A 25987-nucleotide genomic window follows, 5' to 3' on the forward strand; every position below is an offset into this window, starting at 1 on the left:
AAGTCTAGCACGTGCCATCATCCTCCCATGTTGATTATGTAGCTCAGGAGTATTGAGCAGTTTGAACTCTTAGGGGCTCTTTGGATGCGCGGATTTTAGAATCTTAGATTTCCTTAAAATTGTAGATGGCAGACGAGAGAAGAAGGAGAACCGCCGTCGTTTTTTGATTTCTCGTCCTTCTTTCCGTCACCAAGAGAGTTGGTGATCAACCCATGTTTCCAGGTTTTAAAAATCTCAGGATGGAGGAGAGATTTCTAAAATCTGGATTTCTTACTTCAAATCAAGATTCTAAAGAGAAGTGAAACAGACGAACTCTTCTCCCATACAGGATTTTGAGGAAATCCAAGATTCTAAAATCCGCATATCGATGGTGTCTTGTACTCATGAATGTAGAGCATCTTTCTATTTGTCTGATAAGCCGGTAAGGGACCCGGCCAAACCCTGGTACCTCTCAATTAAAATTTTCAATCCCAGATTACAGTAATGGAGAATTAGTACCAAATGCATATGGATATTATTAGACCTCATCTCCTCATTAGAATTCTCTATCACTGCATTATCATGTCCAAATAAGTGGATCATTATATGCATGAGTGATCGGCCTTTGGAAAACACGATCTAGCATAATTTCAAACTTGATTGTCGATCCGTATCATCTGAAGGTGATCCAAGGGTCCGAATTTGTTCAATCATGGATTTTATGCTCTTGGCGTTCGATCTTCAAAATTTGATTGATCCAACGTTCGATCTTGATCATCCGGCATTTGAACGGCTCGGATGCACGGCATCAATGAGCTGGGCAATGTGTCCAGCTACACATAAAAAAATTATACGATAAGAGCACCCCCCAATTTTTTTTAAAAAATAACAACAATACTCAACCATAAATTGCATTGTAATGTGGCATACCCGCTATGACATAGTGGGTCCCACCTTTGGTTGATCCCGACCATTCATCTGAGAGGCCTTCCTTTCAATCTCCTATGGCCTAATTTCCCACATTATGACGATTGACTCGATTTTTCGGTAATCGGATATCTAAAGTAAAAATTATCAAGTGAACGGCTCAGATCAATCAATGTGGGACCACTATGCAACATCAGTTGTGGTTCTGTCAAAATCTCCACTGATGTTAGAACCTTTCATGTAGAGGGGTCACCTTAATTTGCCCATGGGTGACAAGATCACAACGATCAAATTATCCTAACCGTCGGATGAATGGCCTTCGCTTGCAAATCACAAACTTGGTCGTCTCTGTTTAACCCTCCTTGGGCTGCAAGCCAGGATCATGGTTTTAAATTTTGAAATTTCATTTTTTATAATTTCGTCCGAAATTTCAAGAAATTTAACCAAAAAAATCTCATTTTTTTTATTTATACAGCATTTTTGCTGAAATTCATTTCGGCCGAGATTCGGTATTAAATAAAATATTGGTTTTACAGGTGTACCCGATTTCGGCCGAAATTCAGTTTCGGTGAGGGTCGAAACACATACCGAAACCGAAATTTAAAACCTACCGAAACCGAAATTTAAAACCATGGCCAAGATCATCCCATCTTTCCAATTCTTCACTGAACCCACTCAAATCTTGAACCGTACAAATTAGGGTGACCCAAAGTTTGAGGTGATCTCGTGATCTACCAAACATGAGTACTCATCCTCGTTGGCCAAAATTTTAAGAAATTGATCAAAATTTTTATTGATATAGCATTTTTCCCTAAATTCCAACCGAAATTCGTTTAGGCTGAGATTCGTTATTGAATAAAATATTGTTTTTTAATAGTATACCCGATTTCGGTGAGGGCCGAAACGCATACCGAAACCGAAAATTCTATTCGGGTTGAGTTTTTCCAACTTGGGTTAAGTTTGGGTCGGGCTCGGATTGAGGGTTTGGACAACCTGACCCGAGTGAAACCTGGCATTTTTTATGATTTTTTTTTCTTGCAAGCTTAAAAACTGGGGTCGGATCAGGTTGGAAAAGGGGGGTCGGGTTGGAAAAAAGGGTTGTTCGGGTCAGGTCGAGTTGAACCTCGTAGGGTCAGACCCAACCCGACCCAAGTTGCACCCTACCAAATTAGGGTGACCCAAAGTTTGAGGTGATCTCCGCTATCCACCAAACCTGAGTACTCACCCTTAAACCCCCATAATTCACTTCATTTTTAGTTTCAGAGGTTTTGCTCCAAGGTCACGATATGTTGTTGCATCGTCCCACCTCGATGCTCCTTTATTCCAGGCTCTCCTTTGTTTCTTCCCAATCTTTATCTTCATCCTTCTCTCGATTTATCTCCCCCTTCAAACCTTTTCATTCATCAGCATCATTGTTCTCTTCTCATTCTCTTGGGCAAAACCTCCTATTCTATCCAAAATCATTGAGATTTCGCATAAACACAAGAGCATTTGGAACCACTGTTGGGTCTTCTTTAGAAGAGGATGAAGAAAAGGCAAAGGGAAAAGATACCTTCTTTGCTGAAGAATCTGTCTCATGGGTTTCTCTGGGTCTCTCACATCAGCTCTCCCTCTCTCTTTCTAAGGCCGGTCTCGAGAAACCCTCTCTCGTTCAGGTCCCCCCTCTCTCTATAATTATATAGGCTTGGATTTTTAGGCCTTTTATTATTGGGATTTTGAAAACCAATTGTGGGTCCAAAACTGATTATTGGACTTAAGTACTGGAACAAACTTACAAATCCAAAACAAACAAATGCAGTAATCGTGGGTTCAACCCTTGGCAATCTTCTAGTCTTGTTTTGATGATTCCAAACACAAGTTGATTTCTTATGTAATTTAGTTGTTGTTAACTTACCAACTTCTCCAATAGCTTAAGCTGTTGGAGAAAGGCGTTATTTATCTTTTATACTTTAACACTCCCCCGCACGTGTGGCCCACCTCGCAAACACGTGGCACATGTGGTCCCAAAGCTTTGGGCTGACCATTGCATGTGGATTTTCGCTATCCGGGAGGTTTGAACTCGAGACCTTTGGCTCTGATACCATGTTGTCTTACCAACTTCTCCAATAGCTTAAGCTGTTGGAGAAAGGCTTTATTTAGCTTTTATACTTTAACAGTTGTACTGATGATTTTATGATTCCAAACATAAGTTGTTTTATGTGTAGATTGGATGGTTGGTTTTAAATCAAATTATGTTTTAAAAAGGAATTATCATATATTTAGAAGGAGCTAAATGGAAAATCACCTTGTGTGCTGTCATCATAAAAAAGAGGGAGATTGTAAGCCCAATGGTTAAACCCTTGGCAATCGGTAATCAAAGTATTAATTTCCGGACTTCTTTTTTTAACGGTAAAAAATCTGTCTCAATCGATTATTTTGGGAACACTGTTTTTTAAGTTTATTGCAACGGTTTTATGTCTGCAATTAAGTTTAATTTTGAGTCCAAAAATCATTTTTGGATTCACAATCGGTTCTCAAAATCCAAAACAAAAGATCAATGTGCTTTTCGTTGAAGTACAAATGATTAAGTAACACCAATGCTAACAGCTTAAGTTTTTGGAGTAATTGGTTGTTTCACATGGTATCTGAGCTATGCCTTATGACATGTCCTGGGTTCAAAACTCCAACAACTCCTTGATATTAAAGAGGGCCGCACGTGAGGGGGAGTGTTGGATTACATTTTCGTTGATCTTATGGGTCAACTATAGGTGGATTGTGGTTTTTAGGGGCCTCATTGTTCGTGGCATGTCGGAATCTTTCACAAGGGGCTGATATATTCACCCCCAAAATTTTTTGGCTGCCCCCATTCTAGATTTTTAAGGCTCTTTTTCTACCTAAAATGGACATTAGGAGTAAAACGAATTGTACACCTATTTTAAGTGAAAAAATGGGTGTAAAATCATTTTGCGGCCATTTTATGTGGAAAGAAACAAAGCCGCCGTTTTATGATTTCTCGCCCTTCTTTCAGTCAGCAAGAGAGTAGTAGATCATCCTATGTTTCCAGGTTTTAGAAATCTCAGGATAGGGAGAGATTTCTAAAACCTGGATTTTTAAGCCTTTTTTTTTTTTGGAATTTTGAGAACAAATCATCAGTCCAAAACTGGTAATTGATCTTATGTACTGGAACAGAATTACAAATCCAAAACAAACTTACAAATGCTGTTCGTTGACAACCGATTGCAAGTGCCAAACTGATTATTGGACTCAAAATCAAGTTTAAATTTGAGTCTATAGCACTCACAATCGATTGGCACAATTTTAAACGAACAAGGCCTAAAAATCTTTCTCAACAGATTATTTTGGAAACACTGTCTTTGAGTTTATTCAACTATTTTATGTCTGCAATCAATGTTAATTTTGAGTCCAATAATCAGTTTTAGACTCACAATTGATTCTTAAAATCCAAAACAAACAAGATCAATGTTCTTTTGTTGAAGTATAAATGATTAAATAACAGTAACTCTAACAGCTTAAGCCTTTTGGAGTAATTGGTTATTTCACATGTTATCAGAGCTATTGCCTCATGGCTGGTCCTGGGTTCAAAACCCTACAACTCATTCGTATTAAAAATCCACGTATACGGCCAACTCAAAAAGAGGGGTCACATGTGAGGCGGAGTGTTGATGCATAAATGATTAAATAGCACCAACTCTAACAGCTTATACTATTGGGGTGTTAGAAATTTAAAGTCAAAAGCTACTTTTGCACTTTAAAATTTGGAGGGAAAATTCAAAATTAAAGCATCCCTCTTATTTTCAAAAATCTCGTCTTTTGTATAATAGTGTGACTTGAACCCAAGACCTAAGGGTGTGTGGAGAGGGTTCTCAACTCAAATGCAAAAACTTTAATCCCACATTGGAACTTTTAAAAGAGTTTCACCTCCTTATAAGAGGAGTGGGAGGAAAGGCTTGAGCATTTCAGGGGGCATTGGAATTTTGGAATTTGTTGGGTGACCCGGGAGTTCATATAAACACGCGCGCGCCGGTTCAAGCCGGGCAGGGCTGTGGCCCCTCCTGGTCTGGGTGTGGGTTTGGGTAAATTAAAAATAGCATTTTGGTGCCAAAAACATTTTGGTTTTTCTAATTAATTTTTAAACAGATTTATTTCTCCAAACGTTTTTTGGTAATGACACCCATTAAATGTAAACAATTTCGTATCTCCAACAGTCACTTTTGTGACTGTTGGGAGAGAAATGTTCTAGTCTCTTAATGGGAGTTTATTTCTCCTCAGCAGTCATATTTCTCTATACAAAAAAGGGAGATGGCAGCAGTGTTTGGTACAGATTTTCACATACTATGTTGCTACAGAAAGATACGATTTTACACATAGAAATATCAGATTTCTCTCCTTCCTCCGTTCCGTTCCGTGTTGATCACAGTTTCAAGGTGGTTCTAAGTGGACCAGTCAGCTAGTGCACGTGGATTGGAGCTTGTTTGGGCTATTTTATCTTGGAGCGTCGATTCGCAGATCCCGATTGCACCCTAGGAGGTGGATACGATTCTTAAGGAGAGTGACCATGTGGCACGACTCAACCTTTCTTCCTCCATCATCAACAATCTGATTTTTAGAAAGGGTTTTCGTCAAAACGAGGAGTGCAATATGTTTTTTCAAATTTCATTTCAATTCTGGAATTTCTAACAGTGCACAAATTTTGGGTCCGAGTTAGGGGTGTTCGTTCGGTTATAACCGAACCGAATAGACCGAAATTTGATAACCGAATTACCGAAATAATTTCGGTTATCAAGAACCAAAATTTCCAAAAACGGAACCAATTAAAAATTCGGTTATTCGGTTATAACCGAATAGTGGGAGAAAAAGAGGAAAAAAAACATAATTCGGTTTGGATCGGAGGGCTAGGATCATCCTATCGAAATGATTTTTTGAGCACAACCTAATTAAGTTGTGATCAATCAATGGACGGTTTTGATCATCCTACGGAGTGCCCATATAGCACTTTTTTTTTGAAAAAATAATGGTTTTATCCATAATTTCTATTACTCGGTTAACCGATTTTTTTTGGAGATAACCGAACCCGAATAACCGAATTTCCAAAAAAACAAATTCCGAAACCAAGCCGAAAAGGAAAAAAACCAAACCGGCCAAACCAATTCGGTTCGGTTATTTATAACCGAATAATGAACACCCCTAGTCTGAGTTGCACCAATTTGGGGCCGAGTAACCAACTTGGGTTTGAGTAACCAGTTTTGGGTCCAAGTAACCAAGTTGAGTTCAATTTTCTTATTTTTGGGTTCGACTAAGCCATAGACCAGTCCCTCTTTGATCTGTAATTAATACAACAATCTTAAGAATCGTAGGATTCTTATCATCAATTGTACAACATGGAGTAATTTGTTGTTAAACATGGTATCATAGCTATTGCCTCACTATGGGCCAACACACATGAGGGGGAGTGTTGAAATATAAATGATTAAATAAAAGCAATTCTAACAGCTTAAGATTTTGGAGTAAGTGGTTGTTTCACATGGTGTCAAAGCTATGCCTTATGACATTTCATGGGTTCAAAACTCCAACTCCTTGATATTAAAAATCCACATGTAAGGGCCAACCCAAAAAAGAGAGGCCACACGTGAGGGGGAGTGCTGAAGTATAAATGATTAAATAACACCAACTCTAACAGCTTAAGCTTTTGGAGTAATTGGTTGTTTCATACTTTTCCAGTGAGATTATTATAATGACCCATGTGTGTTTGTTTTACAGGCTGCATGTATACCATCCATACTTTCAGGAGTCGATGTGGTGATAGCAGCAGAGACTGGTAGTGGTAAAACGCACGGTTATCTTGTTCCAATTGTTCACAAATTACGCACTGTGTCTTCTCATCCTTGTACTGATGATACCAATGATGATAATCAAGCATCTCCTCAACCCAACAGATTTATTTCCCTTGTTCTTTGTCCAAATGTGATGCTATGCGAGCAAGTCGTTCGCATGGCGAATTGTCTACGCGACGTTTCTTCTGGCGAACCCCTTCTGAGAACTCATGCTGTCTGTGGTCGACAGGTTTATATATTTTTCCTTTGTTGATTTTGTTTTTCATCTGTTCCAGTAGTTTATTAACTACTGAATGTTATTGACGGAACCCATATTCCGTTTCTTGCAACCATTAATCTATGTGGAGTTTAGTCAGGTAATGGATTTTGTGGACTTTAGGATCAATTTATGTCATTTTTAGCTTCGTTTGGATGTACATCGAAGATTGCAGGTTGCGGGTTGGGCCTTTAAATTTTTCGTTGATGCAATCTAAAAGACTAGATTTGAATCCACATTGCAAGTTGGATGTACATCCAACTGAGCCCTCTGTTTCAAATTGCCCTACTCACAAACAAAACTATCGCTGCAGGGATGGCCAGTTGTTCAGCCTGATGTTATTGTCTCAACACCAGGTGCTCTTTTGAATTCTATTTTTGCATTTGACTCGGAAAAACGGCGTGCGGACTTTGTAGGCGGTGTAAAATATGTGGTAATTCCTTCTATCGTCTATTGGGTTTGGACCGTGGTTATAGATTTTGAATGTGGATATCTTTTTCTATGTAAACAAACGATCTAATCAATGTTTATAAAGAATAAAAATACAGTTATTGATGATGTCCGAGGAAACCATCTTTGACTACGGCAAAATTTGCAATTGTAGTCTTCCACCTACAATTGTTGATAATTATTGTTCTTTATTTTTAAGAATTAATTTGTTACTCCAGATAACCATGATTGGCTATTTATCTGTGTTCTTTTTTCATTCTATTGTTATTTATATAATGGCAGGTGTTTGACGAAGCAGATATGCTCCTCTGCGGAAGTTTTCAGAATCAAGTTATTCGTCTCATAAACATGTTACGCTTTGAAGAAAAGCGACGGTCTAAGATGGAAGGCTCTGTACCTGAGAACTCAATGAAATTTGATGTGGATTCTGTGGTGGATTTTGAACCAGAAGATGAGGAGGAGACGGAGATTGGCTGCGTCTCTGAAGAGGAGGGTGCTGAGGGTGGTGTTGGCCCTGATGAGCTTAGGATGGAGGAGATTAATGTTGGGCCCGGCCTTAATGATCTTAGGACGGAGGAGATTAATGTTGGGCCCGGCCTTGACGATCTTCGGACGGAGCAGATTAATGTTGGGCCCAGCAAAGGGACAGACTGGAGGAGGGTTAGAAAAGTCTATTTGCGAAGCAAGCAGTACATTTTTGTTGCTGCCACCCTTCCTGAGAATGGCAAGAAAACTGCTGGAGGAGTGCTGAAGCGCATGTTTCCGGATGCCAGTTGGGTTAGTGGAAAGTTCCTCCATCGTCATAGTCCCAGGTTCCAAACCATTTTCTCTTGTTTCTGGGTATTTGTTTCAGTGGCTTTTTTTTGTTCCCATTTGCTCTTAGTCCATTCTATTTCGTGTCATTTTGAACATGGGGAAAGTCTTTCTATTTTGGTGTGATGTACTTTGCATCTTTCTATAGTCATTTTGCATGGCTGTATGAATAGTCACTTGTTTTTTTTAAAAAAAAATTTGGAATAGTCACTGACTTTACACTGTTCTAATGATATTTTCCCCTTTCTCTTAAAGCATTATCGTTGCTAACTCCTAGTTGTATAAGAAGGCTTTGCTCACACACTATGCCAATGTTTAGTCTAGCTACAAGTGGATGACCTGAGCATGTATACCACCTTTCTGGGGTATGCTGGCTATACTCAGGAGATCTCATAAGAGAAGATGAAAAATGAGAAAATGGGAATAAAAAAGAGACAAGATAAGACACTTTTCATGGGAGTTGTATTTATGAACTCCTTAGTCAAATGCCTTGCCTTGTATTTTCATGGGAGTTGTGGTTATAGACTCTTTTTCTTCTTATTGGATGAGAACCTCTTTTTCTATTTTCCTTCTAATATTACAAATAAGACAACATTTGTGGAAACTACTTGACAATTCCATATGAGATACAAATTCGTCACGGAGAGGCTCGATGGTAGCCATCAACAGAGAAATGAGAAGCAAAGACAACCATTTTCTGATTTTTGGTATTTTATTAAACATAAAAAAGTAAAAATGAAAACTGGAAAAAGAGGTTGCTCCGGTTGTCATGAATGACATGGATCGAATGGGGCGCCTCTTCGGCTGGACTTTTGCATGGGTGCCCTTCAGTTTATCATTCCTCACTTCTCTCGGGGACAAAAAAACAAATCAATACATGCTGGAAGTTTAACCTCTAGAATAATCACTAACATTTAATGGATCATATACACAAGGGAGTTGGATAAGCAGTACTAGATTGGCCATGTGTCGACTTGATAATATATTTTTGTCTATCTTCGAATTGTGACAGATCCAGATTTGGTTTCAGGATATTCCACGCACATTTTAGTAATTGTTTTATGTGCAGAAAAACCTAAAGAATCCAATAAAAGAACACAATCAAAGGCAAAATGGAAAGCAACCATGAGAATCACAAGAAATCAACAATACACAAGGAACACACGAATTTACGTGGTTCGGCATAGTGGCCTATATCCACTGGCTTGATCAAATTTTCCACTATTAGAGAAAAGAAATCATGATTACAAAAGGGATTAACAAAATCCCATCAACCATAACCCTATTCCTTTGCACTTTCATGGACACACTTCTCTTTCAAACCCCTTTTCTCTAAACAAGAAAGAAAACCCCTTTTTTCTACAAAGGAAACAACATGAGAGAAAACCAAGAGCCAACTCACCTTTCTATCCTTTTCTCCACACAAGAGAAAGTGTTCTTCTTCTCCGCCCTTCTCACAAGAAATGAAAACCCCAGCAAGAAAGTGATCTTACCGTTCTTAAGTGTTCTTACCCTTCTTTTTCAAAACCAGAGAGAAAACAGTTTTCTTGTTAACCGTTCCATTTTCTCCCACCTTAACGCACATTGCACATGCAATACGGTTTAAAACCCGTGTCCCGTCTGCTTTGGGAAACAAGTCACAACATAACACTTTATTGGTCTTAGTTGATCCTCATTTATGTTAAGTCACCGTTTTCTTCAATGCTAATTTCTATACATTAAGGCAAAAGGAATTTTTTTTAGAACTGTTGGGATTCGTCTTTGCCTGTTCTCCAATCACACCATGGAATTTATGACCACAATTGTACATTGATAGTCTGTTTTTTTGTCCAAAAATAGCCATTTTGTTCAGACTGAACTCTTAATTCACGCGAGCTTGGATCACAACTGTTCTTTCTTTTTTTCCTCTTTTCCTCTGCAAAATTACCAAACACCTTTCACTTGTTGGATGTGTATTTTAGGGCTTGTGGAGACTAAAATTTATCGGTACGATGGTCCCATTGCATTATGATCATATTCTTGACAAAAGAAACAGCTTCTATATTGTCTCGTATGTGATATTTTCCTATATGTTTAAAAGTTAAATCACTTGGAAACATGTCTAGTGCCTATAATCATTTCAACTAAAGTTTTATCTCATTCCTTTGAATTCTTTTTTATGTTTCAAGTTGCTGTTTACTTTCATGGTAATATAGTATCTTATATTTTCTCCAGGCTGGAACAGAGGTGGATAGAAGTTACAACTGATACACAGGTCGATGCTCTCATCAATGCTGTGAAACAAGGTGTTAAGTCTGAAGTGTTCGATTCTGATGATGGTGTTAGTCGGACCATGGTGTTTGCAAATACTGTTGATGCTGTTCAATCAGTGGTTGAAATATTGCTGAGAGTAGGTATTGATTGCATTTCTTACCATAGTGACAACTCTTTGGAGGATCGCACTAAGAATTTGAATGATTTCAAAGAAAGTGGCGGTGTACTTGTGTGCACTGATGCCGCTGCACGTGGTCTTGACGTCCCAAATGTGTCACATGTTGTTCAGGTATGTACTTTTGGTGAATCAGTTATGCTTTCTTCCAAATATCGTCATTGATGCCTGATGGCCCACCGTTAGATTGGGTTCATATAGTTTGCCGTGTATAAATTTCTCACCTTAAAAAACTAAGATTACATCATGGTTTTAAATTTTGGCCTTGGCCAAAACTGAAATTTTGGCCGAAATCCAGTAATAGAAAAAAAAAAGTATTATTTTATTATATCCATAATTTCGGCTGAAATTATTGAAATTTTGGCCGAAATTACTGAGATTTCGGAATAATACTATATTTTTTAACAAAAAAATCAATTTCGCGAAATTTAGACTGAAATTTCCGGCTGAAATTTGGTAAACCCGAAATTTCTTATTTCAGCCGAAATTTAAAACCATGGATTACAGAAACAAAATGAAGCACTGCCTTCTGTGATTCAAACTGTTAATGTTGTTGCATTGCTTTTACCTTCTTTTTTATGGCCGCTATTTTTTATTTAGAATTTAAAGAAATTTTTGGCCGTGTTTCCCACATTGCAGTTTTTTACTCGATATCTAACATGTTGGATTGCATCGTTCCTTATTATGTATTGTTGTAAGAACTAATGTATTTGCTCTTTTGTTCTATTCAAGGCGGAGTTTGCAACTTCTGCCATAGATTTTTTGCATAGGATCGGCCGTACAGCAAGGGCAGGTCAGTCTGGACTGGTTACAAGCCTGTACACAGGATCCAGCCGAGATCTTGTTGCTGCTGTGCGTCAAGCGGGGAAGCTGGGCCAGCCTGTGGTATTTCTTCGACTTAATCCACTATCAAATACAGATGTTCATTGCGAGTAATTAGTAATATTTGAGCTCCGAAGTTATTGAGTACTCCCTGGAAAGATAACTTGCAATTTCATCCTGAAAAAGAGTTGTGCTCACTTCAAAATGTTTGATATTTTAATTCAGAAGTTATTCTAGTGAATCCATGATATAAATTTCCTCCTTTTCTGCCTTAGATTATTTAAAAAAAGGGGTTATCTCAATCTGTGTTTGTGCATCTTCTTGAGTCTGTCACTAGCATGTTATTTTATGACTGCAGGAAAAAGCATTTAGCCGGAAAAGGGGCTTTCGGAATAAGCTTAAAAGGAAAGGTACTTTATATTTTTGAAGTGTGTTTTTCTGTCTTTTAGATCTTTCGGCATCACCAATAGCATGCATTATGAAGAGCTGTTTCAGCCCCCAAGACTTACTGTAGAGTGGTAAAGCCTATGGTGTAGCTTCTGTAAATGATGGGCTCCTAGGAATGTCTCATCACAATTAGCTCTAACCCCCTTATAGAAGTTGCGGGTTCTGCTTTAATTTTTGCCTTTTATTCAGTGATTTGAAAATAGAAAATGTGCAACAAAATGAGAGCTTATGTAGAACAATAGCTCTGTTGAACGGATAATCAGATTGTACTTTCGATACTTTCCATCACCAAACATCTTGAGTGGGGCATTCACCTACTTATGGGACCTGGTGTGTACATAAAAACCATATGTACACTCATAGTTGTATAACTCATATCTTGAGTGGGTATGCAACTAATGGCATTCGGAGCAAACTTGCATGTATACCGTCATATGTATATCATTAAAGTTTATTTTAGAAACAAAATTGTCGTTGTGTTGATTCATTGTTGTGTTTAGAGTATTAAAACCGTATAAGCTGACTAACATACGGTGAGAGCATTCATTTTTGGAAAATTGGACTTAATTGGGATCAAGTTTCTTGGGCCAGTGTCTTATCTTGTGCTTGCAAAACTCATTCTATGATAGAACTATGAGTGGTTGACAGGGTGTAGAATATAGAAAGAAAAGATTCGACATCAACTATTTTAGAACAAGTAATAGAAGAATGTTGATCTCTTGGAAGGAAAATGGAATTAGATATCCCTAAACTAGAGTTTTGATTTAGTGCATTCTTTGCTGTAGCTTTTGCATCTGTCCCAACCTTGTCAATATGTGTGTGCATGTGTACACACACACACACACACACACAGAGAGAGAGAGAGAGAGAGAGAGAGAGAGAGAGAGAGAGAGAGAGAGACCAATACTGTTTAATTGCATAGGATTTGGAAGTGCACATGTATTTATTTATTTATTATTATTATTTTAAATGGTTGGAAGTGCACATGTATTCTGTACCAAATTTTACATGTTTATATTTCATGTCTTCACAGCTTTCAATGATGTTAAAGATGAAACCAGCATTGCAGACAAAGTTCTAACATAATATGATTCAGAGGTCAGGCAACCTGGAACTTGGCATGTAAGCTTGCACTGTAAATATTTGAGACAGTTATTTAGTCGGTGAACTTCCTTTTAATCTATAACATCTTGAGTGACAATGTCAACATTTTCTATTTCAGATTCTCAGTCAGATTTTTCATCACTTGACAAATGGTCTCTCTTTTTCTTTTATTGTATAAACTTGCACAGAACCTGTTACAAATTGTGACTGTGTCCTAACCAATAGGAGGCATTCAGTGTACTTTTGCCATTTTCTTGGTTCTCTTGAGCATAATCAACCATTGTTCTAAATAATTATTTCTTTTGCCCCTACCAGTTCATTAATTTCGAATTGACAATGCATTTTTTTCTTCAACTTTACTGCTTATATTCCCTTCGATGATTTGGAGTTGTGCCTGAAATTACTTTGTTACATCAGAGATAAATGAAAGCTGCAAGGTCGAATCTGTTTTGGATTATAGATTATGAGCTGAGATAAATGAAGGCTGCAAGTGCTCTGAGCTCTCTTCTGAAGCTGACCCATTACTTCTTTTTTGTTCCTTTTGCTAGGTAAGCCAGCTGAGGCAGACATAAATCTGTTATCATAGATGCTCAACCACATAGATGCCCAACGAGAATCAGATCTATATGCTCACAAGGGAAACAGAAACCGAAATATTTCGGTCATTTTGTATCAGTTTCGATGGAAAATTTAAAACCATCTTCCTTGCTAGAAAAGGTTTTCCTTGCCACTCTTGCAACTGACGGAATTGCCAGCGAATGTGATAAATGCGCCCATTACGCTCAAGGACATGAGATTTTGTTTTGATGGTGTGAGCATAGAATCTGATTCAACCCAAATTTCTCCAAAATCAGCTTTAATAATGCTATTTATTTTCTACATTTGTTCTTTTTCTGCATACTGATGATGGGTATGGTTTATGAGGGGAGAAGGAAATTTCTCAACTTTCTGTCTAAAGCTGAGATCCTTTTGGGGGTCGTTTTCATGTATTATTTAAGAGCAAGTTTGGAGAATAGGAGTGATGAGGAATGCTTCACTAGGGTCCAATCTCTTGAGCCCACAACAGCTTAGTTGGTCCTGCCTTTGTTAATCCAAACCATCTATTTGATGGGCCTGCATTTGGATCTTCTATGGGCCGGCGCCAACAATGCAATTATAACACCTAGTGTGTGTGTGTGTGTGTGTGTGTTTCGTCATTGCATGTGAGATTGAATGAAGGGAAATTTATACAAATGAATAGTTGAAAGCAGATGGTTCAGATCAATCAAGGGTGGGACCCACATGAGTTTTAGGTTAGGGTCCCACCAAGTCCTGTTAAGTGATAGTTTAGCTTCACCCTTAGAGAAGTCTAGCAAATGAGTGGCTTGGGTCATCGAGCGGGTGGGTCCCACCTGAGTTTTTGCTGGTGGTTGTTTCAAGGAAATAGATGCAAACCTATCATATTTATTATAATTATTATTGCTTCTCTTGTTGGTGAAATTCCTCTATAAATGTAAGATTATGGCGTGCCTGAATTTATGCAAATAAAAAGTAATTGATGAATTGAATTAAACCTCAAAATGTGGCGAGACGAGGCATGGACTAGCTCTTTCTCTACTAGGTGAATTTAAGCCTCTGTGAAAAAAAGTTACTAAAGCTTAATCTTACTTGAAAGTGTGAATATATCATGACAGAAATGTAAACAAAACATCATTTATATTTCTTGAGATATAGGTGATTTGTGACTTTTTCGAATTAAGACTCTCTCTCTCTCTCTCTCTCTCTCTCTCTTGGTTATAGTAAATAGTACTCTTACAGGGTTAAGACACTAGGTTATGGTAAATAAATGTCCTAATTAATTGAGAGAGCTCTCTAGAACTTGAACAGAAGTCCAAGTGAAATGTTTCTTTGACTGCATGTCAGGCCTCTCAGACCACGTGCTATGTCATCATAATGCAACAAAACCCCAAAATCTCACATGCACTACTGTCTTTCTTGCATTGATGCTTGCAAAATGTCTTTTTAAAATGTTGTTTACAGCTTGATATGATCTTGGGTTTTTTTTTCTTTGAATAATGGTGAGTTGAATTTGGTGAGTTAAACTTGGTTTTGCCCTAGATTGGATAAAAACACAAGTTCACCTACCCATGAAGGGTGCATATCTATTGAAAGATTGACAAAAACCCATAAACAATGTCTCTCATCTAGATCTACCAAGCTGTTCAAAAGATGAAAAACTAAGCTATGGAAAGAGATTTTTCATGGTTCCAAATTTTCAACGACCAGTCTCATCTGTTAGTCAATAAACTAGGAAAAATACAGAACAAAAATGCAGAACACCATCTCCTAGAGTATAAAAATAATTTTGTACGGGACACATAATTATGGAGAATAGAGAAATAATTTTGTATGGGACATAATTATGGAGAAGAGCTCAAAACTCATCTGGGAACAGCTACCCACACTGTCAAACTGTCATTGAATGCCATAACACAGCAAGAGCATCCCTCTTTCTCACCATTACTCCTATATAAACACCATGATCCCAACAGAAGACACTACTCTCAAGTAGTTCTTTCATCCTTCTCCATCTCTTGCTTTAATATTATCAATGGCTATGCAAACAGTTATATTTCTCTTTGCCTGCTTCCTTCTAGTTACTTCAAGGGTCTCTCTCTCTCTCTCTCTCTCTCTCTCTCTCAAATGACTAACCATTCTCCCTTCTTTCAAGTTTTCATCCAATGTTTTTACTAACCATTTTCCCTTCTTTCAGGTTTCATCCAATGCTGAAGAACACTACTTAGAGGTAGAGGTTCTCATAGGGCCTGCGTATAACTCACCCTTAAAAGCTAGCCATTAAGGAGAGGGTACACAAGTCCTTTATAAGCCCCTCCGCATCCATTCACTTTTCCGAGATGGGATCTTTGCTTTTCGCATGGAAACCCCAACAATCTCCCCTTCCATACGGATGCAACGTGGGAACTACGAGATCTTCCCTGAGGGTTTCTCCATCCTCGGGGTACACTGAGGTTACCGAGATCCTCCCTGAGGGATTTTCTCGAGGTTACCACACCCCAGGGGAGGGTGGGTCCCAACAGATTCCACCAATATGGAATTCCAAACTAAAGAGTTCACATCTTTGATAATATTTGTTAATGAAACATGCCATTTGTTGTGGGATTTTTTTTATGTAGGCTTTTTCTGCTGCTGTTCCTGTTCCTGTTAAGGCTCCTGCCCCAGCCCCAGTGACTCTCCTCCCTCCAGTGGATTATAAAGGTGACATTCAACGAAGCCCTAATAAGATTTTGCCCTATCTAAGTATCTAACTGATGAAAGTTTTATAGTATAAATATATGTTTTCCCCTTTTTTCTGATGCAGAGTGTCCTGGGTTGTGTGGAGTAAGGTGCAAACTGCACTCAAGGCCGAATCATTGTAAGAGAGTGTGCGGGACTTGTTGTTTCCGATGCAAATGCGTTCCACCAGGAACAGCAGGGAACAGAGAAATGTGTGGAAAGTGCTACACTGATATGACTACCCATGGCAATAGAACCAAGTGCCCTTGAACTGTCTTTCAATGTTTTTTCTTCACTTTTTACATGGGTTTCTGGTTTTTTCTCTAGCAGTTGAATGTTAGATCACGTGTGTTGTTTTTTATCATCTTATGGATTCTACATAATCATAATAAATGGTGCATAATGAGTACATACATGTTTGTCTCTCTTATCTTTCTTTCTCCTTTATGGGTTTCTAGAGAGATAGAGAGGGAGGGAGCATAGTTAGAAAATTCCCCAAATAACTACATAATCATAATAAATGGTGCATAACGAGCACATACATGTTTGTCTCCCTTGGATTTGGTTTTGGAGGTAAATTTGGATTTCCAAAATCCATGGATTTGAAATCAAGAATTTTACAATTCACAAATTTATAAATAATGTCATTTGGATGACCACGTATAGATTTGGATTTCAAATCTAATTTTTTTTTTTGTTCGGATGCTCTTTGGATTTGAATTTGAAATCTAACAAAACCAAAAAGGCCTAAAATACTTGATATAGGGGCATTTCAGCCATTTTCCGTGATACAGGGGTATTCTAGTCATTTTACCCTATAAAGGGTATTTTGATCATTTTTTATGCCATAAGGTTGTTTTAGTCATTTTCCATGACCCAGGCTATTTGGTCATTTTCATCCGGTATAGGGGTATTCTAGTCATTTTACCTAATATGGCGTATTTTTATCATTTTTAGTCATTTTAGTCATTTTTCATGAGCCATGGGTCATTTTTACTTGATATAGGGGTATTTCGATAATTTTTCATGATCTTGGGGTATTTTAGTCATTTTACCCTATATGAGGTTATTTTGATCATCTTATGTCATAAGGGTATTTTAGTCATTTTGCACGACTCGGGGTATTTTGACATTTTTACCTGGTATAGAGGTATTTCTAGTCATTTTACCTAATATGGGGTATATTTATCATGTTTATCTCATGATGATATTTTTAGTCATTTTAGTCAATTTTTTATGAGCCATGGGTCATTTTACTTGATCTAGGGGTATTTTAGTAATTTTTCATGATATTGAGGTATTCTAGTTATTTAACCCTATATAAGTTGATCATTTTTATGTCATAAGGGTATTTTAGTAATTTTGCACGACTCGGGGTATTTTGTCATTTTTACCTAGTATAAGGGTATTTCGGTCATTTTGCCTAACTCGTGGTTTTCTAGTCATTTTACCTAATACGATGTATTTTGATAAGTTTTTAATGTTATGTGGGTACTTAAGTCCTTTAACACTTTTTGGTGCATTTTGGTCATTTTAACCCCTAACGGGTCAGATTTAGATTTATAAATAACCTCTCGCAGAAAGGATTTATAAATCCAAAAAATTACACTAACATGACGAATTTGTAAATCTTGTGGATTTCACTCAAATCTAAATCCAGATGAAGCCGAATTTGGATTTAAAAATCCAAATTCACCGCCAAATCCAAATGCAAGGGGTACCCAAACGAGCCCTAAATGTGAGCATTACAAATAAATCCTGATTTTTTTACAAAATAAATTCTAATCTATAAATGGGATTTGCTAGGGACCATCGCAGAAGGCATTTCTCAAACAGCCTGTTGCATGAGAGTCCAGCCACCACGTCATAAATAAAGACAAAATCTGTGGTTGCTGCTCTCTCATGCAACAGACTGTCTGCGAAATGCCTTCTGTGATGGTCCCTAGCATGGTCCCTAGCAAATCCCCTGATAAATTATTCTGTAATTTCTCGTATATAATTGGTTAATCTTGCAAGAAATTTAAAATTAATGACAGAGACATTATAGTGAAAACTAAATTCTGATAACCATCCTTCTTTGTTCGGGATAATGTATTAGTGTCTTCATATCTATGATCCAACGGTTTAAAATGTTGCAAAGGCTGATTTTCATATGTCAATTATAAATAGGTATATATATTAGACACCACTCAAACAAAGTATTGTATAGTCAACACATGCTAACACCACCACGATTGGACCCTGAAGTCAAGCTTCATGCAATTCTCATAGTAAGAGCTACATGACTGTCTCGTAGGCCTAGTGCAACACTTAAGACTTAGAAAACAAAGAGAACTTAGAAAGAGAGCTTCTATTATTTGGATAATGCTTACAACCGTATGAAGTGATTCACTAATGAGGGGCTCTCTTGCTTTTTAGGCCTCAAGAGAACTTTCTAGACCCCTCTCTATACACTTCTTTTTCTATATCATTCTAAGAATATTCTAACCCTCTCTATACACTTCTTAGGGTGCTTGGAAGCCTCATTTCATACAAATGAGGACCCAACTTCCCATAGAAATCGTTAGTACACTCTTTGTATTTGTTTGCACAAAAGCAGGGTAGCTTTGGGATTTTGCTTGGTATTTGGGTGCCACATCAGCAAAATTCCTTGTTTGGTTTCTAATATAGCATTAAAAGCTATGGAGACTCCCAAGGATGTCTCTGCTGATGTGTCACCCTTATCCCATCCCTATGATATCCAAGTCCAAAACCACAAAAAGGTAGAATTTTGCTTGGATTTCTATGTAATGCATCCCCTACCACAATTCTACGAGGTTGACAACCAAACACTACATAACAAGCCAACAAGGGTGTGCAAATATTAATTTGCCAACCAAAAATACCTACTCTGGAGGTTGTAATGTCATGGTATTTAAGCTCCTTTTCTACACATCAAAAGTAACACATAAGAGTCATAAGACCATCATCATTCAGCCTCAAAGACCACAACTCAGCATTAAAGAGCAGTTGAAGGATTTAAAGAAATCTGAAAAACATGGCATACATTAAAGTCATAAACCCCACACACTAAATGCTACATACATACATGCATAAATGATTCTAGAAAGAAGTCCGCACCTTACCTTACACAGCCCACTGCAATCTATTACATGACAAACAAACAAACAAAAAAGTGATATTTTATTAAGACTTTAATCTAGGTGAAATCCAGGGTACATATAGAAGATCCACGGCTGAGGTTTGTAATAAGTGAAAATCTTACAATCATCCGATCAAGAAGAATGCAGATAGGCAATGAGGCCCACCAAGGCCGGACCACCATATAAAATCAAATTAAAAAAAATTAAACATCTAGATGATGGGGCAGTAATATAGAATTGCTAAACTACCAATGACATGCGGGGCCCCTATTTTAGGGTTGGCCATTACATGTGGATATTTTAATATCAAGGAGTATAGAACCCCGGCCAATTACTTGTGAAAATACCATGGTTTTAAATTTCGACCGAAATATTTCGGATTTCGGTCAGCAAAACCAAAAATGTCAATACCCGAAATGGTACCAGATTTCGGCCAAAATTTTGTTTTTTATTATTTTGTCCGAGATTTAACGAAATTCAACCCAAAAATCTCGAAAATTTTAATTATATAATATTTTCCCGAAATTTTAACCTGAATTTCGCAAAAAAAAAGCTTACTAAAATATGTACCTGACTTCCCTCCACCATTTCTGGTTGAACCTGAAGATGTAACACAAGAATTAAAAATATAGAAATTTATTAAACAAAAAAAACCATGTCTGAAAAAGAAAATATATTTCTTTATTTTGGTTATTCTTGAGGCCTTTTACCTCAGACACGAGAAACACTAAAACCAACGTGAAAAAGACCACCCGTAACGCCATGGCACCCAGCACTGGAGTAGTAAGTAGTTAGCTGCCAAGATGAGAGAAGGGTAGTCATAAATACACGAGGGGGTGGCCCGATAAAAGAGATGTTAAGAAAAAGACAAACAAAATTGATGGAAAAGATGAGAAAGGGGTGGACTGTGGATATATCAAATAAATAAGCTTTCCTCAAACATGTAAGTGAGGGTATTTTTGTCTTTTTCCTGTTAGAAAATCTACTTTCTTTTTTCTTTTCTTTTTTTTCCTTGTTTATTTTTCCGTGTTTTTTCTTCGATTCGTGATAGCTCAGCCGTTGGATGGAAAAAGCAGCTTTGTGAGTTGGATTACTATACGACATTTAAACAAGAATTTTTAAACAAAATAATAAAAAGATTTGAAAAGTCAAAGATGCTTTTTCTTTTTGTTTAAAAAATTTGGAGGGAAGATTCAAATTATGTTTCCCTCTCTTGTTTTAAAGCAAAAGACTTTTGCATATGTGGGGACTTGAACCCAAGACCTTGGTGAGTGTGCTTGTGGTGTGTTTTCAAAACCAAAACCGTTTTTGTCTTTTAATGGTAATTAAGAGAGAAACGTTTTTGTCTTTTAATGGTGATTAAAAGAGAAACGTTTTTTGTCTTTTAATGGTGATTAAAAGAGAAACATTTTTTGTCTTTTAATGGTGATTAAGAGAGAAACGTTTTTTGTCTTTTAATGGTGATTAAAAGAGAAACGTTTTGGTCTTTTAATGGTGATTAATTATCCTCCAACAGTCATATTCTCATCTATAAAAAGAAGAGAACAGCACCATTGGAGGATATAGTTTTTTACAGAAAAAAAAAACATCAAAGTTTCTGCTTGTCTTCTTCCTTTCCTCCGTTCTGATCTGAGCAGAGTTCTACGGTGATTCTGGGTGGACCAGTCAGTGAGTGCACGTGGACTGGAGCCAACTTTGGCTGTTTTATCTTGGAGCATCGGTTCGCGGATCCCGATTTGCACCGGTAGGGGGCGGATACGATTCTTAAGGAGAGTGACCAGTGGCACGACTCAGCCTTCTTCTTCTCGATCTGTTTTACAGAAACGTTTTCTACAAAAGCTAAGTACTGATTTATTTACATTTCTAATTTCTGGATTCAATCAAGCCATATATCAGACCCTACTGGACAACATCTAATTTGTCCAACAATCTTAAGAATCGTATTTTTCAAATCTGATCATATGGCTTCTGATAATCCGAACCCAACTTCTGTTGATACCATCTCTGTTGAGAATTCCAATCCAACGGTGTTCGCACCTCTGTTGTGAACAGAATTCTCAACACCATTCCAGATTTTTCCAAGATCGAACGCCTTACTGGATTGAACTATAAAAGATGGAAACAACAGATCTTGTTTGCTCTACAACAAATTGGTGCCGCTTTTGTTCTTACACAATCAAAACCATCTGAAAATTCTGCTGATTTTGAAAACTGGAATAATGCTGATTATATTTGCAAGAACCATCTCTTGAATGGTTTGTCAAATGACCTTTATAACGTATACTATTCATTTGAACATGCTGCTGATCTTTGGAATGCATTGGTAACTAAATATGATTTAGAGGATGCTGGAAATAGGAAATATGTGATAGGGAATTTTTTAGACTTTGCTATGGAAGATGGGAAACCTATATCTGCTCAAATAGATGAGTATCAGTTCCTAATTGGAGAATTGGCTAAGGAAGGTATGAAGTTACCTGACACATTCGTGGCTGGTTCTCTTATTGAGAAACTGCCTTTGTCTTGGAAAGATTTTAAAATCGGAATGAAGCACAAGACAAAGGAATGGACCTTAGACCAAGTAGTTGTTCGGATTAAAATCGAAGAGAAAAACAGACTAAAAGATAAGCAACAAAATGCCAAAGAGTATACCTCTAAGGCAAACATTGTTGAGACTAAGAATGATGGGTCTAAGAATCTGAAACCGAAGAAGGAAAAGAACTTCAAGAAATTTGGACCCAAAAACAAAGGAGTCTGTTTTGAATGTGGAAAACCCGGACACTACAAGAAGGACTGCCGACACCGAAAGACTGGTTCGTCCAGTGCCAAGGTTAATTTAACCGAGGCAGATGTGATTGCAGCGGTTGTGACTGAGGTAAATCTGGTGGAAAATCCAAAGGAGTGGGTTCTGGATACCGGTGCTACCAAGCACATTTGTGGAAACCGAAACTCCTTCTACAACTACACCTTAGTTAAGGAAGGGGATCAAGTTTTCATGGGGAACTCACAGACCTCAAAAGTCGTTGGTAAGGGCAAGGTCTTGCTGAAGTTAACTTCAGGGAAAGTACTTGCACTTCAGGAGGTGCTGCATGTGCCGGATATACGGCGTAACTTGGTGTCTGGTGCGCTCTTGAACAAGAATGGACTAAAGCTCACTTTTGAAGCAGACAAGGCAATCATTAGCAAAAATAATGTGTTTGTAGGGAAGAGCTACAATGCAAATGGTTTATTTGTTCTTAATGTACTTGAAATCCTGAATGAAAAAGTATCATCTTCTTCTGCTTACATTGTTGAGTCCTTTGATATTTGTCATGGTAGATTAGGACATAGAAGTGCACCTTACATTAAAAGACTTTGTAATTTAGGTTTAATAAATGAAAAAATTGAACCTAGTAAAGAAAAATGTGAAATATGTGTTGAAGCAAAATTCACAAAGAAACCTCACTTTAGTGTTGAAAGAAAATCTGACTTATTAGAGTTAATTCATAGTGATCTAGCTGATTTTAAAAATCTTGAATCTATAGGAGGTAAAAGGTACTATGTGACCTTTATAGATGATTACTCTAGATACACTAAAGTATATCTTCTTAGAACTAAAGATGAGGCTGAACAAGCTTTTATCAAATATAAAAATGAAGTGAAAAATCAGTTAGATAGAAGAATTAAAAGACTTAGAACAGATAGAGGTACAGAATACTCTATAACTAAGTTCTGTGATGATAATGGTATTATCCATGAAACCACAGCCCCGTACCAACCTGAATCAAATGGTATAGCAGAACGAATGAATAGAACATTAAATGATATGTTTAATGCTATGTTGATAAGTTATGGTTTACCCTTGAACTTGTGGGGGGAAGCACTTCTTTCAGCTTGTTATATATATAACAGGATACCTCCAAAGAAAAAGGGTCAAATACCATATGATCTCTGGCATAACAAAATGCCTAGTTTATCTCATTTGAGAGTTTGGGGTTGTTTGGCTAAGGTTGGAATACCAGAACCTAAGAAAAGAAAACTAGGACCTAAAACATGTGATTGTGTATTCATAGGATATGCTCAAAATAGTACAGCCTATAGATTTCTAGTTTTGAAATCAGTTGAAAATATCCTTGAATATAACACTATAATTGAATCTAGGGATGTTGAGTTCTTTGAACATCACTTCCCTATGAAGAAAGAAATTCCTAAAGAATCTAGTAATGATTCAAGAAATCAACCTGAAACTGAAAAGGAATTGGATTCTGAGTTTCAAGAACTCAGAAGAAGTAAAAGACAAAGAAAAGAAACAAATCTAGGAGATGGGATGTTCACCTATCTAATAGATAAAGATCCTGTAACTTACTCTGAAGCTGTAACATCTCCAGATGCTGTATTTTGGAAAGAAGCTATTAAAAGTGAATTAGATTCCATAATAGAAAATCACACTTGGGAACTAGTGGACCTTCCACTTGGAACAAAAGCACTAGATAGCAAGTGGATATTTAAAAAGAAGCTAAGACCTGATGGGACAATTGAAAAGTTTAAAGCAAGACTAGTAGCTAAAGGCTTTAGACAGAAAAAGGAGATAGATTATTTTGATACCTATTCTCCTGTTGCTAGGTTGTCCACCATTAGGATATTATTAGCTATAGCTTCTATTCATAAATTGGTAATACATCAAATGGATGTAAAAACAGCTTTCTTAAATGGAGATTTAGAAGAAGAAATTTACATTAAACAACCTGAAGGATTCATTGTATCTGGTCATGAAAACAAAGTTTGTAAACTAATTAAGTCACTGTATGGTTTGAAACAAGCACCTAAACAGTGGAATGACAAATTTGATAGTGTCTTAATTACAAATGGGTATAAGATAAATGAATCCGACAAATGTGTTTATAGTAAGTTTAATGAGGATAAAGGTGTAATACTTTGTGTATATGTAGATGATATACTAATTATTGGTACTAATTTGGACATAGTAAAATCTACTAAGAGATTTTTAATGTCAAATTTTGAAACCAAAGATATGGGTGAAGCTGATGTAATCTTAGGGATGAAGATCATCAGAAAAGAAAATGAAATAATATTGTCTCAGTCTCATTATGTAGAGAGCATTCTAAGGAAATTTGGACAATATGATAGTTCACCTGCAAAGACACCTTTAGATTGTCAGGTACACCTAAAGAAAAACAAAGGTGAGTTGGTATCCCAAAAGGAATACTCAAGTATTATAGGTTCAGTGTCATATTTAATGAACTGTACTAGACCTGACATTGCACTAGCAGTTGGAAAACTCAGTCAACACACACATAGACCAAAACATGAACACTGGCGGGCTTTGACTAGGTTGTTGAGGTACTTAAAAGGTACAATAAATTTTGGACTGCATTTTAGGGGGTTTCCTGCTGTCTTAGAAGGCTATAGTGATGCGAATTGGATCTCTGATTCAAGAGATTCAGTGTCTACCAGTGGATATGTATTCACCCTTGGTGGTGGTGCGATTTCTTGGAAATCGGTTAAACAAACTTGTAGTACAAGTTCCACTATGGAAGCAGAATTTATAGCCTTAGCCCTAGCAGGAGCTGAAGCCGAATGACTCAGGAATTTTTTGGCAGATGTGCCTTTATGGCCAAGGCCGGTTCCCTCAGTGTCTTTACACTGTATAGTCAAGCTGCTTTAGCGAAGGCCAAAAGTAAGACCTATAATGGCAAAAGAAGGCATATACGCTTGAGGCATAATTTGGTAAAGCAATACTTGAGTGAAGGAACAATAGCACTCGACTTTGTAAGGTCGGAGAGGAATCTGGCAGATCCTCTGACAAAACCACAGATAAACAAGGTGGTTTATGAGACATCGCAAGGAATGGGGTTAAAGCTCATGGCATGAATCATTAGTGATGGACACCCAACCAATGTGAAAGGAGATCCCTGGAATTTGGTTCAATGGGTACTAACAAGTCACCGGATGGTTTGTTAACACTATCCCGCCTACTCCTAGATGCAAAATGATGAAAGATAGTGTTCACTACAAATGAGAGAGGATGAGTTATAGACTCTTAATCAGATCATAACCTGTATTGGGTGGTATGTTACTTGCAGTGCATACTTGATGACTGACCTAAGTGAATGTGAAGGTAAGGCCGCTTCCTATGAGAATTTAACGAGTAATTCTCTAGAACATTCATGAGAACCAAGAGGGGAACAAGGCCAAAATGTTCCAAAACTGTGAATGAATCACCAAGGAATCGAATGTATAGTGTGGATAACAGGTTAGTCAGTTACACCCACGAGGAAATGTTGAAGGAGTCTAACTCTACCCGTACTCGGTAACGTAATCTGTTTATCCTAAATATCGATTGAAGTCCAAAAGACACCGGTATGAATCCACTCTATTTTCTAATGTGCTCAGATACTTCCGTTTTCAATTTTCAACTGTATTTTGAATCTTGTGAGGGATTGTTAGAATTTTTAAACAAAATAATAAAAAGATTTGAAAAGTTAAAGATGCTTTTTCTTTTTGTTTAAAAAAT

The 25987-nt window shown here is 37.3% G+C and overlaps 2 protein-coding genes across 4 annotated transcripts; both read left to right on the forward strand.

The window, feature by feature from the left end:
• Window positions 1-2040: 2040 nt before the first annotated feature.
• EMB3108 (DEA(D/H)-box RNA helicase family protein) lies at window positions 2041-14001 on the forward strand. Of its 2 annotated transcripts, none has more exons than XM_077366458.1 (9): window positions 2041-2561; window positions 6664-6966; window positions 7307-7426; window positions 7726-8255; window positions 10471-10798; window positions 11417-11569; window positions 11865-11916; window positions 12987-13051; window positions 13606-14001. In XM_077366458.1, the coding sequence occupies exons 1-8, from the start codon at window positions 2193-2195 to the stop codon at window positions 13037-13039; spliced, it is 1908 nt and encodes a 635-aa protein (XP_077222573.1). In that variant the 5' UTR covers window positions 2041-2192; the 3' UTR covers window positions 13040-13051; window positions 13606-14001. The 2 variants fall into 2 exon arrangements, with proteins under 2 accessions (XP_077222573.1, XP_077222572.1); XM_077366457.1 differs by having other exon boundaries at window positions 2042-2561; window positions 12987-13075.
• Window positions 14002-15295: 1294 nt separating this feature from the next.
• LOC143856280 (snakin-2-like) lies at window positions 15296-16745 on the forward strand. Of its 2 annotated transcripts, none has more exons than XM_077366459.1 (4): window positions 15296-15604; window positions 15810-15842; window positions 16231-16312; window positions 16416-16745. In XM_077366459.1, exons 1-4 carry the CDS (start codon window positions 15446-15448, stop codon window positions 16598-16600), a joined length of 459 nt encoding a protein of 152 aa, XP_077222574.1. In that variant the 5' UTR covers window positions 15296-15445; the 3' UTR covers window positions 16601-16745. The 2 variants fall into 2 exon arrangements, with proteins under 2 accessions (XP_077222574.1, XP_077222575.1); XM_077366460.1 differs by having other exon boundaries at window positions 15463-15704.
• The last annotated feature ends 9242 nt before the right edge of the window (window positions 16746-25987 follow it).

This window comes from Tasmannia lanceolata, unplaced genomic scaffold (assembly GCF_043159265.1).
Source record: "Tasmannia lanceolata isolate RefF3 unplaced genomic scaffold, GAP_Taslan_0.1 ptg000023l, whole genome shotgun sequence".
Taxonomy (NCBI): Eukaryota; Viridiplantae; Streptophyta; class Magnoliopsida; order Canellales; family Winteraceae; genus Tasmannia; species Tasmannia lanceolata.